Here is an 18,715-nt window from a genome sequence, read left to right as displayed (position 1 = left end):
AAAGAAAGGCCTTGGAGGAATACATACAGACGAGCTTGGCTGCTGGTCACATTAGACCTTCTAAGTCGCCTGTGGCCGTTGGATTTTTCTTTGTTTAAAAAAAAGACGGTGGTTTACGTCCATGTCTGGACTTTCGTGAAATTAATAAGATTACCGTACGCAATTCCCACCCATTACCGTTAATTCCAGACTTGTTTAACCAGTTAGTGGGGGCCAAGTGGTTCTCTAAAATTGATCTCCAGGGGGCATACAATTTGTTACGAATGAAGGAGGGTGATGAATGGAAAACTGCTTTTAACACTCCAGTAGGTCATTTTGAGAATCTGGTGATGCCCTTCGGTCTTACCAATGCACCCGCGTTTTTTCAGAACCTTATTAATGACATCCTGAGACCTTTGATTGGCAAGAATGTGGTTGTGTATTTGGATGACATTCTGATTTATTCACCAGATCTGGAGTCCCATTGGCAGAGTGTACGTGAGGTGTTGCAGTTATTGAGTGATAATTCACTTTTTGCTAAGCTGGAGAAATGTGAGTTCGCTGTGCATAGAATTAGTTTTTTGGGCTACATTATCTCCAGCGAGGGCTTTGAGATGGACCCGGTGAAAGTTCAGGCTGTGCAGGAATGGCCTAGGCCTATTGGTTTGAAATCGATACAGAGATTTTTGGGTTTCGCCAATTATTACAGGAAATTCATTAAGAATTTTTCTATAATTGTTAAGCCGCTGACCGATCTCACCAGGAAAGGTGCGAATACGGTCCAGTGGACTACTGAGGCTATTGAAGCTTTTGTGTATCTCAAGGAGAGGTTCAGTTCTGCCCCTATCCTTATGCAGCCTGATGAGACCAAGCCTTTTTTGGTCGAGGTTGATGCTTCTTCGGTGGGGGTCGGTGCAGTTTTGTCTCAGGAGAACAAGGATGGAGTACATCCCTGTGCTTTTTTTTCGAAAAAATTTTCAGAAACCGAACTTAATTACGATGTTGGTAATCGGGAATTGCTGGCTATTAAACTTGCGTTTGAACATTGGCGTCATTTCTTGGAAGGTGCTAAATTTCCTGTTCAGGTTTTCACAGATCATAAGAATTTGATCTATCTGGATGCTGCCAAACGCTTGAATGCCCGTCAAGCTAGGTGGGCACTTTTTTTTTTCTCGGTTTAATTTTTCTGTTACCTATATCCCTGGTACTAAGAATGTTAAAGCCGATGCTTTATCTCGCAACTTTTCTCCCATGGTTGGTACCGAGGAGGAGGAGAGCATTTTACAGGAAGGAGTTGTGGTAGCAGCATTGGACTCCGTTTTGGAAGAAGGGATTCTGAAAGCCCAAGAGGATGCCCCATCTAACACTCCTTATGGGAGGTTGTTTGTGCCTAGAGCCTTTAGGAGAGATTTGTTTGTGGAGGGTCATGAGTCTCGGTTGGCAGGTCATCCAGGAATTTCTGAGACTAAGAGACTTATCAGTCGCAGTTTTTGGTGGCCTGGGTGGCAGAAGGAAGTCATCAAGTGGGTGCGTCAATGTATGGTGTGTGCTAGGTCAAAGGCTTCCCATACCCCTGCTGCGGGGTTGCTTTGCCCTCTGGAGGTTCCTAGTGCGCCTTGGACGCATTTGGCAATGGATTTTATTACTGACCTTCCTGTGTCCTAGGGTTTCACTGTCATCTGGGTGGTCGTGGACCGTTTTAGCAAGGTGTGTCATTTGGTTCCATTCATTAAGCTACCCTGCACTAAGACACTCGCTAAGGCGTTTGTTAAGGAAATTGTCAGGCTCCATGGCGTTCCCACCGACATTTTCTGATAGGAGACCTCAGTTTGTGGCTCGCTTTTGGCGTGCTTTTTGTGACAGGTTGGGAGTCCATTTGTCATTTTCGTCTGGTTATCATCCTGAGTCTAATGGACAGACTGAAAGAAAGAACCAGGATGTTGAACAGTTTTTGCGTTGTTTTGTGGCAGACAATCAAGAGGTGTGGTCTGAGTTTCTGCCACTCCCAGAATTTGCTCTTAACAACCATACATCCTCCTCTGCTGGGTGTTCGCCTTTTTTTTGTTGTACTGGGCGACATCCGTCTTTTGGTTCGTTCTCCAAATTGGGGTCGGCGGTGCCGGAGGAGGAGAATTTTTCCGGTGATTTGGAGAGCGTTTGGACTAATGTACGTTGCAACCTTCAAGAGGCTAATAAAAAGTCCAAGAAGTATTTTAACAGGAAATGTAAAGAAGTTTTGTTTACTGTGGGTGACATGGTTTGGTTGTCCTCAAAGAATCTGCGGTTGAGGATTCCCTCTAAAAAATTGGGTCCGAAGTTTGTGGGGCCATTTAAGGTGCTTCAGGTGGTTAACCAGTCTGCTGTTAGGTTGGAGGTTCCCTCCTCCTGGAAGATTAATCCTGTGTTTCATGTTTCCTTGTTAAAAAAAGGCTGATGTATTGGATAGGGAGGCCACTGTCACAGTTCCTCCGGTGGTGGAAGACTGCAAATATGAAATTTCTCGTATCCTGAATTCTAGATGGCATAGAAGGAGATTACAGTATCTCGTCGCTTGGAAAGGTTTTGGTCCCGAGGATAACTCCTGGGTTAAGGCGGATGATATCTCTGCCCCTAGACTTGTCAGAGCTTTCCACAGGAGATTTCCGTATAGGCCTGGGCCTGGTGGATCCGGAGGATCCTCATAAAAGAGGGGGTACTGTTAGAACCCTCCTGTTTGTTTTTGTTTCTATCTTGTGTTTTGCGGTCACGTGACCATCTTCCTATATATTCCAGCTCCGCCCTTCTGGCCTTGCTGGACTTCAGTGTTGTTTAGACTGTCTTTCTAGCCAGGTGCTTTTGTGCCTATCGATCTCTAGTTTGCTTGGTCCTCTGGACCTCTAGTACTTTTGTCAGTTTATCTTTTGCTCTGCAACTACTTCTGTTAGGAGGTGTCCCATTTTTTGTCCCAGTCCTTAGTTCTTTTAGGGACACCTCCCTTTCTTTATAGGTCTCCATTCAGACTAGCCGAGGATAAAGGCGGGTCTGTTCACAAGGAACAGGTTGCCCGCTACAACGTAGGGACTCAGCTTAGTCTTACTGTAGGGACAGCTCTCCCCTTCTTTCCCGAGTTTATGTTGCAGATCATAACACCTTTATTGCATTGTAGCTAAAAAATGCATGCAGGTATATGAACTGCACTTCAATGGGTCCCTAAGGTAAGGAGGAAATGATGGGTATTCTACTTCCAAAGTAGGGACGGTGAGTGCAGCCTCTTCTCTTCTTCTGGATACTGCAAACCTCTCCATTTATTGCAAGTGTGATTTACCTACTGCCAACGTAGTCACTGTACCTTTTAAACTGCGCAGCATAAAAACTCCCCTCACTCAATTATATTGTGCTTTCACGCAAACTCACTTAACAATCCCCACAAAGATCAGGCAGAGCTCTGGTAAAGGGCTTTTCCTGATCGTAGAGAGAACTGTGCAGCCGAACCATAGCTGCACCATCCTTTCTATTTCCCTGCCCTCATCCCTATGATCAGGTGAGGGAAGATAAGGAAGCTGAAGAAGTGGTTCAGATTCCTGCTATGGACCCATGGGGTCACTGAAACAGAGGGTGAGAAGGCATGTGGAGCAGTACGTGGGATGTGGCAGCGGCCTGTGTGGAGCCAGGAGAGCTATCGTTGTTGAGGGGGCAAGAAGAGCTAGCTGTCTGTGAAAGAAATGCCTAAAAGGCAGTCTGTAAGAAACAGGGAGGCTTGGGAGTAGTTTGTGAGGGAGAAGGAGTGTGAGAGCAATTTGGGTAAGAAACGGACCATGGGGGGCAGTCTGTGTGAGAAATGGGGGCCGTCGGGAGACGTGAGTAATAAAGAAGCAGTTGGTGTAAGAGAAAGGGGCACGGGGAACAGTCTATGTGAGACATGAAGGCCATGGGGAGCAGTCTGTGATGGAGACATTGGTACCAGCCAGTGTAATAAATGGGTTCATGAAGCACTGTGTGTAAGAAGGAGGGCAGAGGAGCAGTAGGTGTGAGAGGGGGCACACTGTAGGGCCCATGAGGAGAAATCTGGGTAAGAAAAGGATGTTTATCCTTTCTAGTGCCAGCCTTCCTGCTACAGGGACGATGCTGAAGCCCACAGGGGCGAGTAACCCACTGGTCACCAGCTTTGCAAAACCCATTTTTCTGTTTAAGATCATCTCTTCTCTTCCCTCTGCTGACTGGGATACTAACATTGACATCTTTACTTCCCTAGGTCACCAGGGATGTTGACCCTAAATCATTCCCTGCCCTGCTAGGCATGAATGATACTGAATTTTACCACTTTACTGGTTTCTATACAACCCTAGACAATTATGGCAATTTTATTAGCACTATGCAGACATATTAATTGCCATTGGTTCTGGATTGCACAGTTCAGAGGAAACAGGAGCCCAAGTCCCTGGCTTCACTTCTGACTAACTGCAAAGGGAGAGGGAACACTGGCCGTGGTGTTTCCTTTCTACCTCTGTTGAAATACATAGATTGGCGCTTTATTTTATCATAATGAGGCTGAAATAAATGTTTTCCTTTTTTTTGAAATTTTTATGGAATGTCAGATGTTAATAATTCAGTTCTGAAAGTGTATTTGAGAGTTTTTCCACTTCTAAAGGTTTGGATAACAATATTACAGTGGTTTAGAATTACTTTTATAGTCAAGCAATTCTTAGATAAATTCTTGTAGCCTAAAGGTGATTTATACACTTTATGGAGGTCATTTACAAAAACCTGTTCCATGGAGACCTGATGACCCACCTGCCAATGAGGACCTATTATTATTATTATTATTATTATTATTATTATTATTATTACCTGCCAACGATGACCTACGTGCCGGCCAACGATGACCTACGTGCCGGCCAACGATGACCTACCTGCCGGCCAACGATGACCTACCTGCCGGCCAACGATGACCTACCTGCCTGCCAATGATGACCTACCGGCAAATGATGACCTTCCTGCCAATCGTTTAGTTTTGATTATTTTTTTTCTGTTTAACAAGGGTTGGCTGTATATAACCACATGTTGGAGCAGTGTGGCAATGGCAATATTTAGCAACGGTGTGGCCTTTATCAATAAATTGGATCTTTTATTAACCATATGTCCTTTATTCAGTAGTACACAACAGAATATTGCTTAAAAACAGCTTGTACCCATGCCTGTAGACTAGCTGAGGTTTTTCCTCTTCCGCATACAGAACATCTTAAATAACAAATCAACATCTTGAAGAAAAACTTTATACTCAGAAAAATATACTTGGACAGATGGGTCTGAGCCTCCTCTGTAAGTGAATGGAAAGAAACCATCTTCCTTTAGAACAGCTAAAAAAATATTTATCTCCTAGGCTGCAGCCGAGTTGCTGGGATATATCCCATCTGTTCAGCGCTCGTATAAAATGTCACTTCATAAAGAGCAAGCTTAGAAAATTAAAAAAATGGAAATTGTCAGATTAAAAATATAACTTTCACTCAAAACTTCATGTCATTACCCTTTTTAAAGATTTCCGATAAAAGTGAGTAACACAAATTCATGCACTTTTTATAACATATTCATCACAATTTCATCATTCATAATAAATATGAATATTGTTTAAAATTTAGTAAGTGCAACCGATCTGTTGTACGTGTTTTTTCTCTTTTTTTAAATTAGAAAAACAATACTGTTAAAGACCTGTAATAATTGGGGGCCTGTTAGAAATGTTGCATTGGTGCCCATGAGCTTCAAGTTACGCTACTGCATATAGTGCCCTGCCACTCGTGGCAACCTTATGTGCACATCCACATCCAAGTGAATGTACTGAAGATGGGCTAGAGAGTTTTTTGAGGTCTGGTAGAGATTGTAATATGTTAGGAACAATATATACATTCTTTTCAGAATATTGGAAGACCTATTTAACTTTTATAATAATAACTTTTAAATAGAGTGGCGTGGTTTTCTGGAAGTGCACCGTAAACTGCATAACTGGTGCTGGCACCAACATAGTTAAGCTCTGTAATTTGTACTTTTTTTCCAGTAGATAACAAGTGTAATAGCCTACACCTTTGAAGCAAACAATGGGAACTTGTCAAATATTTAAAATACACACACGGCGTATTAAAGGATTTGCAAGCAGCGTCTGTATAGTACAGTAAAATTTTTTGTACTTTGTATTTTATACTCAAGATGGAAAACTGTCCTCAAGTTTTAACGTGACTTTGGGCTTTTCGTTGTAATTTTGGATGAATTAAACCAACAAATAGCCTGAATTATAGTCTGTCTAGGTTAGCTAATGGTAAACATTACCAAACTAGTGCATGTATTACAGTTTTGAAGGGGTGGTTCAAAACACAAATTGATTTTCATCTTAAATGCTATCTATTTAATGCCGTAATCTTATTTATTTTCTAATATACTTTAATTAAAAAGTCCCTACCATTTCCTCACTACACTATCTGCTTTATTTTCTTTACTACTTCCTTTTTTATGACTCTTCATTTGAGAATCCCAGTACGATACTCAAACGAAGCGTCATCAGGGTTGTCAATTCCGACGGATGCTCAGTAGATTCTTGGCTCTGTCAGTACTTATTGTAAGAATACTCGGCATGCAGAGACCAATGACGCCCCCACAACTTATATTCTTCTAACAACATGCACTGACAGTGGGCTCTCTTGAGGACTCATTACTTCTGATCAGAGCAAGTGAGTGAGCGCACGGTCACTGTGTATATTGCACAGTGACAAGAATCTACTGAGCATCTGTCGGAATTAACAATCGACTCATGCTCAAGTAGAGCAGGGACTAGCCCAGCCCCTGAAACGGTGGTCAGTGATGACGCTTCGTTTCAGGAAGGGGGCAGAGGCTGTGGCAGTGACATGCATGCATTCTCAAATGAAATGTCATCAAAAAAGAAGTAGTAAAAAAAAAAATAAAGCAGTTAGTGTAGTGAGGGAATGATAGGGACTTTTCAATGTATATTAGAAAACAGATTAGATTATGACATTAAATCGGCATTTAAGATGAAAATTAATTTGTGTTTCAGACTACCCTTTTAATATAGCTTCCTTCCATTAGAATAAATGGGACTGAGCTGCAATTTTAAGCACAACTGGTAGTAAAAGTACAGAGCTGTGCCTGGTAAACAATGAGGAGGACATGGTTCTCCCTGGAGTGCTGCAGCCACTTTTGTACAGCTGATTTGGAGGCGCGCTTGTAAGATGTGCCTAACTTATTAAGTGATGTGCATCTCCTAATGTATCTTACACCACACGCCCCGATCAGTACTGGTGTTGTACACACCCATCTCAATTAAGGGGCATAGAGGAGAAAGAGTCGCCTGATTCATTAAGAGGCTCATGCCACATAATGAATCAGGTTCATCTTACAACTTCAGGTAAAGAGACTGGGGTAACATTTTTACTGTAAGATACGAAATGACTGATAATGAACTAGATGGGCGGGTGTTGCCTCAGAGCTGGCTGAGACTGCCATTGTGAAAACGCCATTGTGTGACTTGATTAAGATGTTTTACACCAGAATTCTGGTGTAAACACCTTTAATAAATATGTGTTTTCACCTCCTTTCTATTGAAAATAGTAATTATTTTTCCGTACTCTGTACTACAGTAACTAATCTGCAAAATCACACTACATGGGCTAGTCTTCATGCTAATCATGTGCTTTGGACATACATGGGCCATTTTCGATAGAGACAAAGTACTGTATACTGGGAATACCCCAGAAGACATGACATTTTGGAGATTTTCTGACCAATTCGGTTGGCCATCACAATTTGGTCCTTGGTCAAAGTCACACATAACCTTGCACTTAATAATTTTTCCTACTTCTAAAAACTGTTTCCTTGCGCCCTAACACATGCCACTTATTGACTGGAACCATTGTCTTCAGATCAGCAGTGTGATTCCCTTCAGAGATTTCTGTTTTCTGCCATAGACCTGTGTATACCCAATGCTACGACAGTGTGGATTGTCGGTGCCTTACCTGGCACACAAGGCCATAAATTATTGTGTGTACAAAATAATTACCAAAGTGAAAAATGGGCAGAGGGTGAATTGGAAGTATTAGTGGCAGTCCAAGTTAAGGAAGCATACCATATGTGACAAAGTCACAGGTAAAGTGCTGGAGGGGAGATATGTTTCCCTGAGGATATTAGCTTCAGTGAATTAAAACCATTAAAGGGGTGTTTCAAGATCCTATCCCATTATGTAGTAGGTGTAATAATAATAATATCAGCAAATAGCTCCAATTAGAAATGTAGTATAGTATTTTTGATTCTCTATCTCTCTTACCTCATGTGCATATATTGCAGGACCTTAGGTATCCATGGTTACGTCCACTGATAAAGTCACAGTGAGTTAGCTAGTTGCAAGTGGTCATAACCATGGATACCTAAGGTCCAGCAATATATGCACATGAGGCAAAAGAGATAGCGAATCAAAAATACTATACTACATTTCTAATTGGAGGTATTTGCTAATATTATTATTATTACACCTACTACACTCCCTGACAGAAGTTATGCCGCTTATCCATGTTATGTAAATAAAAGCTTATAACCTGACGTTAAATTTATCCATTGGTTTTATAAATTACTCTTTTGAAAGCTGAAACCCTCCCAAATTTGGTTTAGGTTAAGAAAATAAATTGGTATCAATGTTGAAATATTGATCATTTAATGAACACAGAATGGTCAGATTTTGGCAAAACAAAAGTTTTGTCGCCCACAGAAAGTAATGTGATATTCAAACAAATAATTATCTTAAAATACAAATATATGTTGCATAACATTGGTGAATGACGTTGTGGTGCTATTAGAGTCCTATTTAATATTTTGTGTGACTTCCATGAGCTTGAAGGACTGCATCCATGCGGTTCAACAATGATTCATACAATTTATTAATGAAGTCATCAGGAATAGCACATAATGCCGTCTTACATGTCTCCCAGAGGTCATCTAGATTCTTTGGTTTTGTCTTCCAAGCTTCCTCTTTCATCCTACCCCAAACATGCTCAATGATGTTCATGTCTGGTGACTGGGCTGGCCAGTTCTTGAGCACCTTGATCTTTTTTGCCTGGAGGAACTTTGTTGTAGAGATGGATGTATGAGATGGAGCACCATCCTGCTGCAGAATTTGACCCCTTTTATGATTTGGAATGTAAGAGGCAGCTAATACTTCTTGATATTTTAGGCTATTAATATTGCGTTCCACCTTGCAAATGTTTCGCACACCCCCATACTAAATGTAACCCCAGACCATGAAATTTCCACCACCAAATTTAACTCTTTTCTGGGTGTATTTTGGATCCATACGGGCTCCAGTAGGTCTCCTGCAGTATTTGCAGAGGCTGTGGTGTAATTCTGCTGAAGATTCATCAGAGAAATCTACCTTCTGCCACTTTTCCAGCGTCCATCTGTTTAGCAGGCTGTGGGACTTTGCAAATGCCACACGTTTTTTTATTTGTCTTTTGTTTAGTGCTGGCTTCTGGGCACTGATTCGACCATGAAGGCCATTTCGAGACAGAATCCTACAAGCTGTTCTAGTTGACACAGGGACTTGAGGTGACCAGGCCTGTTGGAGCTCTGCTGCAGTGGAAGAGGGGCTTGCTTTGAATTTTCTAACCAACAAACGTTCCTCCTGAGCAGTTGTCTTGCGGGGTCTGCCGGACCTGGGCTTGTCAAACACATCTCCAGTCTCTTCAAATCTTTTTTTAATTCTTTGTACTTGATGCTGAGACACATTAAAGGTGCCAGCCACCTCTGCATTGGATCTGGTCTTCAGCCTCTTGATAATCAAGGCTTTGGTCGCAGGGTGGATATTTGGCATGTTGTCAGAGCTCAAGTTGCAGTTCAAGTGAAGGTCTGGGGTGCTGGGTTTCTTTTCATACACACCCACAAATTAACCGATCATTTACTGAGCAATGGTGAGGATGTAAACTAGGATTGGGTGCATTATATGACCAGGCGACAAAACTTTTGTCTTGCCAAAATCTGACCATTCGGTGTTCATTAAATGATCAATATTTCAGCATTGATGCCAATTTATTTTCTTAACCTATACCAAATTTGGGAGGGTTTCAGCTAACAAAAGAGAGTAATTTATAAAACCAATGGATGAATTTAACGTCAGGTTATAAGCTTTTATTTACATAACATGGATAAGCGACATAACTTCTGTCAGGGAGTGTACATAATGGGATAGGATCTTGGAGATGGGAATATCCCTTTTAAGCTTCCTCCAGCATGCTATTTGCTGAGAGGGGTTAAGCACCATTTGTAAAAGGGCGTGTTTTTATGAGAACAACCATAGAGCGGATGGGAGGTTGTTCTCCATATCTCCACCCCAGGATGTGGTCTGGGGTTTAAATACTCTGCCTGCTGAGGTGTTCAGTAGGCGTGGAGAGAGTAACTCCAGATCTGTTTGTGTGGAGCTATCCTGAACCACATGGAGTTGTTGAACTCTAAGCAGATGGATTCCTGCTACCACAAAGACTGTGCTTTTATGATCATTTTGCTTTGTTTTGCCCAAAGGGACGTGTTTTCTTTTATGGACTCAGTGTTGGTTTATGCTGCATTTTAATAACCCAAACAGAAGTTTTAAAGAGACAACGTTCCTGTGTCTACCTCCATGTGCAGCTGAGTGAGTGATCTACCACACCTAATATATGAGCTTTCACATTCATGTTCTATTCTTGGCATGCATTCACATCCACTTCATCTGCTATGAATGTGAATACATACCAACAAAAGCCACCAACTGAAATTGGACATGCGCGATCGTCTTCTCTCCTGATGATCAGTCGTCTGCTGCTCAAATACACAGTAGACCGTCGTTCAAACACATCGATATAAGCGGACACGGCCGTAATTAGTCAAATGTGTATGGGGGCCTTAAGAAGGGTTCACACATATGGAGCTTCTCAGAACTGGAGAAAAAGCAGTAATCACTGGAGCAGTCAATCACTAGAATTCAAGACATTAAATTCCACTGACAAACATTACAACCAGTCTCTCTCCAGACTGAAATGGCTGATAGCAGGGAACAATAGCTAACATCCAACTGCACAGCAAGTGTAGATAAGACTTGAGGTTTTGTTGGGGAAACAATGTAGCTGCCTGTGCACAATAGAAAGCTGTAAATGGATCACAATATGCACCGAAATTAGTATGTATGTTGTGAAGCGTTAGAGACAAAAAGCTGTAATAGTTCTCTATTTCTGTAACCTTTTCTATGCCGGGCTACAATAACAGGCACCGCTGGCTCCTTTCCAGCTATTGTTGACTATAGCTTTAAGGGAACTGGGCTGGCTCAGGTCAGGAATCTATACCTGCACACCGGCTGTCATTCTAGTGTGTCCACAAAGGGTTGTGTCGCTATGTATTTCTGGCCGTGCCCCCAGGGTATGATGAGTAAAAGGGTTACTGAAATTATTGGTGTGCAGGATGGTAAAGGAAAGTGGTAGGACAGGTAGACACTCCCATCTGCAGTTTATTTCTGCTCTCGAGATCGGAGCCGCGAAGAACATATGGACGGGTAAGGTGTTGTGCCCCTTCTGGCTTCCTGAGTCTACCTGAGATCACTTACTGAACAAAAACTCCAGGTAACCTTGGAACTTGACAAATGACCTCTGCTTTGTTCTGGCCACAAGCTCTACGTTCCATGTTTACACAGTTATTTTTCTTCTAAATCAGCACGTCCGGGCCGTCCGGTGTTTGCTTTTCCCGTGCCCTTACCTTAAAGAGCAGATATGACCGCATACAGTTACCTTGGCAGAATCTGCCTGCACCACTGGAATAAGTAGGGTTCTGTAGCTTTCTTTGGAACGAGTACCGAAGAGTAAATATCCGCCCCCATAGTACACATTCACTTGCCATACGTCATGAGGAGCTAAATCTAGAAAAGAATCTTTATTTTCTCTTGACAGTATCCAGTCCAGTTTACAATTCTTGTTTTCTTGACAGGAAAAAACTGTGACGTCTGAGATGGACCCTAAGCCCTATTACTACGGACAATGGGGACCACTGTAATCTGCTTGCGTTACTTGGAAACACAGTGACTGCACTGGGGAAAGTGGATGGAAATTATCCTTCATTACTTTTGGATAGCAACTAAATTGAGAAGATGAAGCTGCCAAATTTCCTCATATTCAGCTCCTGCTAACGCCGTTCTTCAGAGAGAAGTCGTCCTTGCGTCTGGTCCCTCCATGGTTAAACTTTACCAGCTTGATTTTATCTAGTCGTTTCTGTTTGGTGTTTGCAATGAAGAACAGCTCGGGCACCATGCTCGACCTCAGCTTCCTGACGGATGAGGAGTACGACAAACTCATGAAAGTCCTGCAAAGAGATGCTGAGCTGCAGAAGAAGGACAGTGACCGCATCAGGTAGGACCCCGCCATACAGACTGATCACAGGGATTACCAGGCTGCAACATGTGATCTGAAGCCACAGACATTGATTCAGATCACATCCTGCACTACTTGCTTAAAATGAATAGATTTAACCCTTCATCAGTCTACGAGTTAGGAAAGCAGCAACATATACTGTAATGTCATAAGAGTCCAAAATGTCTATTACTTTGAATAAACTCCTTTTTTTCATTCTTTGTACAATAAAGTAATTATTGCAGGATATCCATAAGTAGTTATTGAGGCATATTCTTTCAAAATGTATGTAAAGTAAAAAAAAACACAGGATGTAGAATGTATAGACAGTATAGAGTGACTGTCCATACATTCCACAGTATAGGCTTTGCATATCTTGCAGTACACCAAATGTATGCTTTTAACACGCAGAAAAATCAAGCAATATCTATAGATAAATAGTGCATTTTTTTGTGCAGGAAATCTGCTGTATTTAATAGTCTCAAGCAAAGTGGACGTGATTTCCTTAAAACTTGTGCCCACTGTTTGTTTGAAGAGGACTTTTCCCAAAATTTTTCATTTTGAACTGGACAAATGATGTAATAGTGGCTGCAGAGCGGAATAAAACTTTTTTTTTTCTCTCAATTCTCTGTTGCGGAGATATTAGCAGTCAAAATATTTGACTCTTAAACAGTTGTTTTTTTTTTTTAAGTCCAAGTGGGTGTTACCAGAGATGTCACTGTGGGCGTGTATTGCTTCCTCCTTTTGAAGCTAACCAGTCATAAGCAGGCAGCAACACACTGGGAAAAGAAGAATACGCCCCTACAATAGCTTAGAGCAGGCTTAGAGTGAGACATGTATTGACTGACAGTCTGCGCTCCTCACTCAGGTCTGCTGTGCTCCAGGACATGTTATCACACTGCAGTGAGGAGAGCTGACTGTTAGGCTGTGTGCCCACGTAGCGTTTTTCAAGCGTATATGCTGCGGAATTTCCGCAGCGTAAACGCTTGAAAAACGCATGTATATCCGCACCCCATGGTCCCCAATGGCATTCCGCAATGTCAATGCCCATGCTGCGGATTTTTCCGCAGCGTATATGCTGCAGTCAAAAATCCGCAGCATGTTCATTAATTTTGCGGAAGCGCAGCGGAATCAATGTGCGGATGGTACCCAGGTCTGGAGGAGAGGAGACTCTCATCCAGACCTGGGTACCAAAGAAAAAGGAAAAAAAAGAATAAAATAAAGTTTATACTTATCTTCTGATGTTTTCCCTCCGTCGCGCTGTTGTCTGAAGGACCTGCCACGTCATTGAGTCATGTGACCCACCACATGACTCAATGACGTCACCGCAGGTCCTGCACACAACAGCGTGAGCCGCTCAAGACTCCGGACGGGGCAGAGAATGCATCGGAAGGTGAGTATAAAGTTTATTTTTTTAATTTTTACCATTCTGAACAAGTTGTCAAGCACTTTTCCAAGTGATGCTTGGAGAAGTGCTTGATAACCCGCATGCGGAAATGCATGCAAAGACGCCTCACAAACGCTTCTACCTGGCGGGAAAACCGCATGTAATATCCGCATGCGATTTTCCCGCCAGGGAGAAGCGTAAAAAATATGCTTCAGGTCCGCAACGTGGGCACATAGCCTTAGTCAATACATGACTCACTCTAAGCCTGCCCTAAGATATGGGGGCGTATTCTCCTTTCCCCAGTATGTTACTGCCTCAGAAAAAGGAAGAAGCACACGCCCCCAGTGAAATCTCTCTGGTAATGCCCACTTAAACTTGAAAATAAATATATATATATAAACTGTTTGTGTGCTAAATTACTTTGATTGGGAAAATTCTCAAAAAATTAACTAAAACAAAATACTCAACTAAAAAAGTTTATTCCATTCTGCAGTGTATATTACATTGTGTGTCCAGTTCAACATGAAAAATTTGGTGAAAGGTCTTCTTTAACCCCTTAACAACATATGACATACAGAGTACACCATATGCCAACTCCCTGCCTTTGATGCGGGCTCACAAGCCGAGCCCGCATCTTTGCCGGCAGATGATGGCTGTTGGCCGATGGCTCCCTCATCATTTATTGATTTCAACTGTATCTGTATCCAGGATGCGGATACAGTTGAAAGTGTGATGTCGGACGGGGAAGGGCCAGGTCCCCCAACTAACGGGCCCCATAGCGGCCACATGGTCTGCCACTATAAGTGGTACATCATTGGATATCAGGTGCCGAACAGATATTATCTTTTGGATTAATCTTTCAACAAAAGTTCGTTCATGGATGAGTGATCTTTCTTTGAGTGAAAGATCTTTCAGCCGTAAAAGGGAAGAGTCAGACGGCCTTATAACTCGGACGAGGATCGCAGCGCAATGCTCTGACTGGCTGGCGGCTCTCCCGACCTGAGCATGACAGCTGACCAGCACCTCCGAACAGAATAAGACAAGTGTGAACAGGTGCAAGCCATCACAACTATTCAATATAACCAAGAAAACACAGCTGCGCTCTGAAATGCTGTAATAAGCTAACACTGAATATTTTTTTATATTTGTAGTATACTCTTTTATGACTGAGCACTAGAGCTGAATCCTCCTTGTCCTTAAAATTGTAGGCTTTCATCCTGAGAGAGGCATATAAAGTTATATGCCTCTCCCAGGATGCGTCCAGGGGTGCATTGTCGCGGCTGGTGGGCTCTCATGAACTGGTCAATTTAGCGTATTTTCATAGCAGTAATGCAGTTCCAATTTCATATATTCAATGTTTGAATATTACAGCATTTCAGAGTGCAGCTGTATTTTATTGGATTCATTTCAAACTCTGACAGTCTGTGATCGGTCTCCTAAAACGATCATTTCTTATTCAGAATTAAGCCAATCAATGATAATTTTTTGGCCTAAATTAGTCTGCGTATGGAATCCTTTAGGTTTGACACCTGTTTGCCAGTTCTTAAAGACTAAAGGAAAAAAAATCATAATGTGTATTGTTTGCCCACTTCCTTTTATTTATCTGTCACAGAAAGCTACTTTTTCGTTAACTTGCAAACAGCAGAATCCACATTTATTATATTGTGATATTACTGTACAAAATCTTCATTTAGGTAAATGTAGAAGAATGTAAATTCATCTATAGATATAGATTCTTTGGATACTGTTGGATAGAACTTTTTTTTCTCTCATTTAGACGTCTTCAGGGATCTTTGAAAGATGAAAAAAAGAAAAAATTTGTGACTGGAGAGTGGTTCCACGATGTGAAGTCACGACGTTTCCAGGAGGAGTTACAAGGCTCTGACTTACTTAGAGCTTCAATTCGGAGGAAGCGGAATCCAAATCAAAGTAAGTGTTCCAGACAGCAAGGGCAACAATGCTCATGTAGTGTCAAGGGTGTTTGGTATTGTGTCTTTTTGGTAAGATATCATGTTTTAATTGATGATTACTTGATATTCTGGTTTAAAAGGAGTTTTCTGGCCTTAGAGTGACTGCAGACTTGTAGCCTATGTGACTACAAACTTGTTATCCTCACATCACACACACTTCACACTGTGAGGATTCTCCTGAAACAGCACTGCATGACTGCAAGTATGCTATTGCATACCTGTGGTCACATGCCGACTAAAGTGGTGTAGAGTCTTGTATTAAGCGAGGCCGGACAAGTCTAGTCGGAATGCAGCCAGATGTATGCAAGTCACATGCTTGCTGTCACATGACCACCTGCTCCTGGTGCCGGAGAATCCTCACAGCATTCACCATGAGGAATCACAAGGCTGCAGTAACACAGAGTGAATGCAGACTTTTCGTATAAGGCCGGAAAACCCCTTTAAACTTTATTAAAACTATTCTGGACATGTCCAGGCATTGGATGCGTTAGACTTTTAGTCCTTGTTGTTTTGGTCATGTTTAATGTCTTCTTATAAAGTACATGATGTATAAATGCAAATACTGGAAATACTATTTGTATAGCATGGAGAAATGTATGTTTCATGATGTAAAGGGAACCTGATGTCCAAACTGCGGGCAGCATGAGTCAGGGCCTGGCGGCACGACTGCGGGCAGATTTATTTTTCTCTGAAATGCGCTGGCGTTAGATCTAGAGTTTATATAATGCTATCTGACTAATGCCATATATCCAGAAATGTAATGCCCCCAGAAACATTGCTACAAGCAAGGACCAATTTCAGTTTTTATTCCTTTGCAGTTCCCAGTTCAGACTGGGCCTGTGCCAGTGTAAACAGTACCTTGCTGCTATATTATGTTTGTTAGCCTCCTCCTATGTTTGCCCATATCAGGTGACTTTCTAACCAGGAAGTTGTTAAACCAAAGTCCTGGAGAGGATTAGCTTCACTGGTAACAGGCTGACAAACTGATGACATTTTAACCCATAAAGCGATTTTTTTCTACTTTGCTGCAGTTTTTTTTTTTTTTTTTTTAAATATTCAGTAAACCCATGGTAAATATCTGCATCTTGCGCTTCTTAGCTTCTAACATGTTTTTGTGAACACTTATTCTGATAGTTTTGCAAAAGGCTCTCATATGGACAAGCAAACTTGCAACAAATTTTTCAAGAGGTCTTTGCCTCTTAAAGGGGTTGTCCGGCCTTAGGGTACAAGTCTGCAGGCACTCATTGTGACTGCAGGCTTCTGAATCCTTACATCGCGCACACTATGCGCTGTCAGGATTCTCCGGTGCCTGCAGCGGGCACGTGACCGCAAGTATGTGATTTGCATTCATGCGGTCACATGCCGACTACACATGAACAGCCGGACACAGTCTAGTTGGAATGTGGCCAGAAGTATGTAAATCACATACTTGCGGTCACATGTCCACCCGGTGCCAGCACCGGAGAATCCTCGCATAGTGTGTACAATGTGAGTACTCACAAGTCTGCAGTCACGTCGTGACTTCAGACATGTAGCTTAAAGACTGAACCCCTTTAATAAATTTGTTGCATTTTACTCCAGTGTACTAAGACCGACAAAAGAAACTTTTCAAATTTTCTTTATCTAAAAGGTAGCATGTAACCAAATCATCCGGCCCTGCTGCTGTCAGCATTTTGTGAGTGACAATTACATTACATTTTTTACATACTAATATTCAGAATAATGTGTGAGCAACAATTTAACCTAGAACAGGTTTTACTATAGATTAAGCTGATATATAGTCAATTTATAAAAACAGTAATAAAGACCAGTAACCACATAAGTGATATAAATCTGCTTTATAAGTGATAATTTTGTCCACATTTGCTTCATGTCACATATCACAGAACGGTGAAGTGAGGCTGAGGTCAAGCAAATCATAGCAAACATTTCTTGTTCAAATCAGTAAATCTGCAGTTTTATGTAATATTTTGACTAGGAATTTTATGTAACTACTATAATTTGCTGATTTAGAAACTTTGAGGTTTTGGGCACAAAAAAACAACCAAAAAAAAAACCTCTGTCCCTGTAATGAGTTCCCAAACCACACTGTTACCTTTATTTTAATTTTTCACTCCACTTAAAGGGGTTTTCCCATGAACAGAGTAACTTTAATTCAATAGATCTTGGTTCCTGTGCTGAGATAATCTTATAAATGTGCCCCTGCCGTGTACTGTGTAATGGCTGTGTCTGACCGTATAGGAACATGGTCTGATCATACCACAGCTCCTGGGCAGGGGGGAAGCAGAAGAGAGAATACAGATATTAGAGCAGGGGATCACAGCTGATTCACTTTCCGTTACCCACAAAGTCACTTCAAATGTGATGTGGTCCCTAAAAAAAAAATGGTTTTGTAAATTTTGTTGGAAAAATGAGAAATCGCTGGTCAAGTTTTAACCCTTAGAACTTCCTAACAAAAAAATTTTTGTGCAGAAACTGCGCTGATGTAAAGTAGACATGTGGGAAATGTTATTAACTATTTTGTGTGACATATCTCTCTGATTTAAGGGCATAAGAATTCAAAGTTTGAGAATTGCAAAATTTTAAAACTATTCGCAAAATTTCCATTTTTTTTCACAAAGTAACGCAAGCCATATCGAAGAAATGTTACCACTATCATGAAGTACAATATGTCACGAAAAAACACTTTCAGAATCAGTGGGATCCGTTGAAGCGTTCCAGAGTAATTACCTCATAAAGTGACAGTGGTCAGAATTGTAAAATTTGGCCTGGTCATTAACCGTCTATAAGGGGTTAAGGCCCCTGCAGGGCTTGTTGTGGTTTGTTATTGTTTACATCCTGATCCTCCTGCTTGCTCTTCCTCTGTGCCTCAGGACTACATTTCCCATCCCTGTATCTGTCCCACAGCTCACTCGGTCCCATCCTCCGTGCCCGTCTACTCCACCTACAAAGTACTATCTACAGGCTCCTATACATTCTCAGATGGA

General features: G+C 41.7%; 1 protein-coding gene across 3 annotated transcripts in view; it reads left to right on the top strand.

Annotated features, from left to right (window-relative positions):
- LOC141154734 (synaptotagmin-like protein 2) overlaps positions 1-18,715 on the top strand; it is a 94,138-nt gene that overhangs the window by 34,865 nt on the left and 40,558 nt on the right. Inside the window, exons 1-3 of one of the 3 annotated variants that reach the window (XM_073641109.1) lie at positions 11,345-11,524; positions 11,953-12,371; positions 15,536-15,687. In XM_073641109.1, coding sequence (XP_073497210.1) covers positions 12,250-12,371; positions 15,536-15,687 — 274 coding nt within the window. In that variant the 5' untranslated portion in view covers positions 11,345-11,524; positions 11,953-12,249. Of the gene's footprint in view, positions 1-11,344; positions 11,592-11,952; positions 12,372-15,535; positions 15,688-18,715 lie in introns of those variants that run through there. The other 2 variants (XM_073641108.1, XM_073641107.1) reach the window with 2 other exon arrangements.

This window comes from Phyllobates terribilis, unplaced genomic scaffold (assembly GCF_046119375.1).
Source record: "Phyllobates terribilis strain yellow unplaced genomic scaffold, ASM4611937v1 Scaffold_7__3_contigs__length_470593459, whole genome shotgun sequence".
NCBI classification, from domain to species: Eukaryota; Metazoa; Chordata; class Amphibia; order Anura; family Dendrobatidae; genus Phyllobates; species Phyllobates terribilis.
The sequence above is the reverse complement of the archived record's forward strand: the minus strand, read 5'-3'. Positions and strand labels throughout refer to the sequence as shown.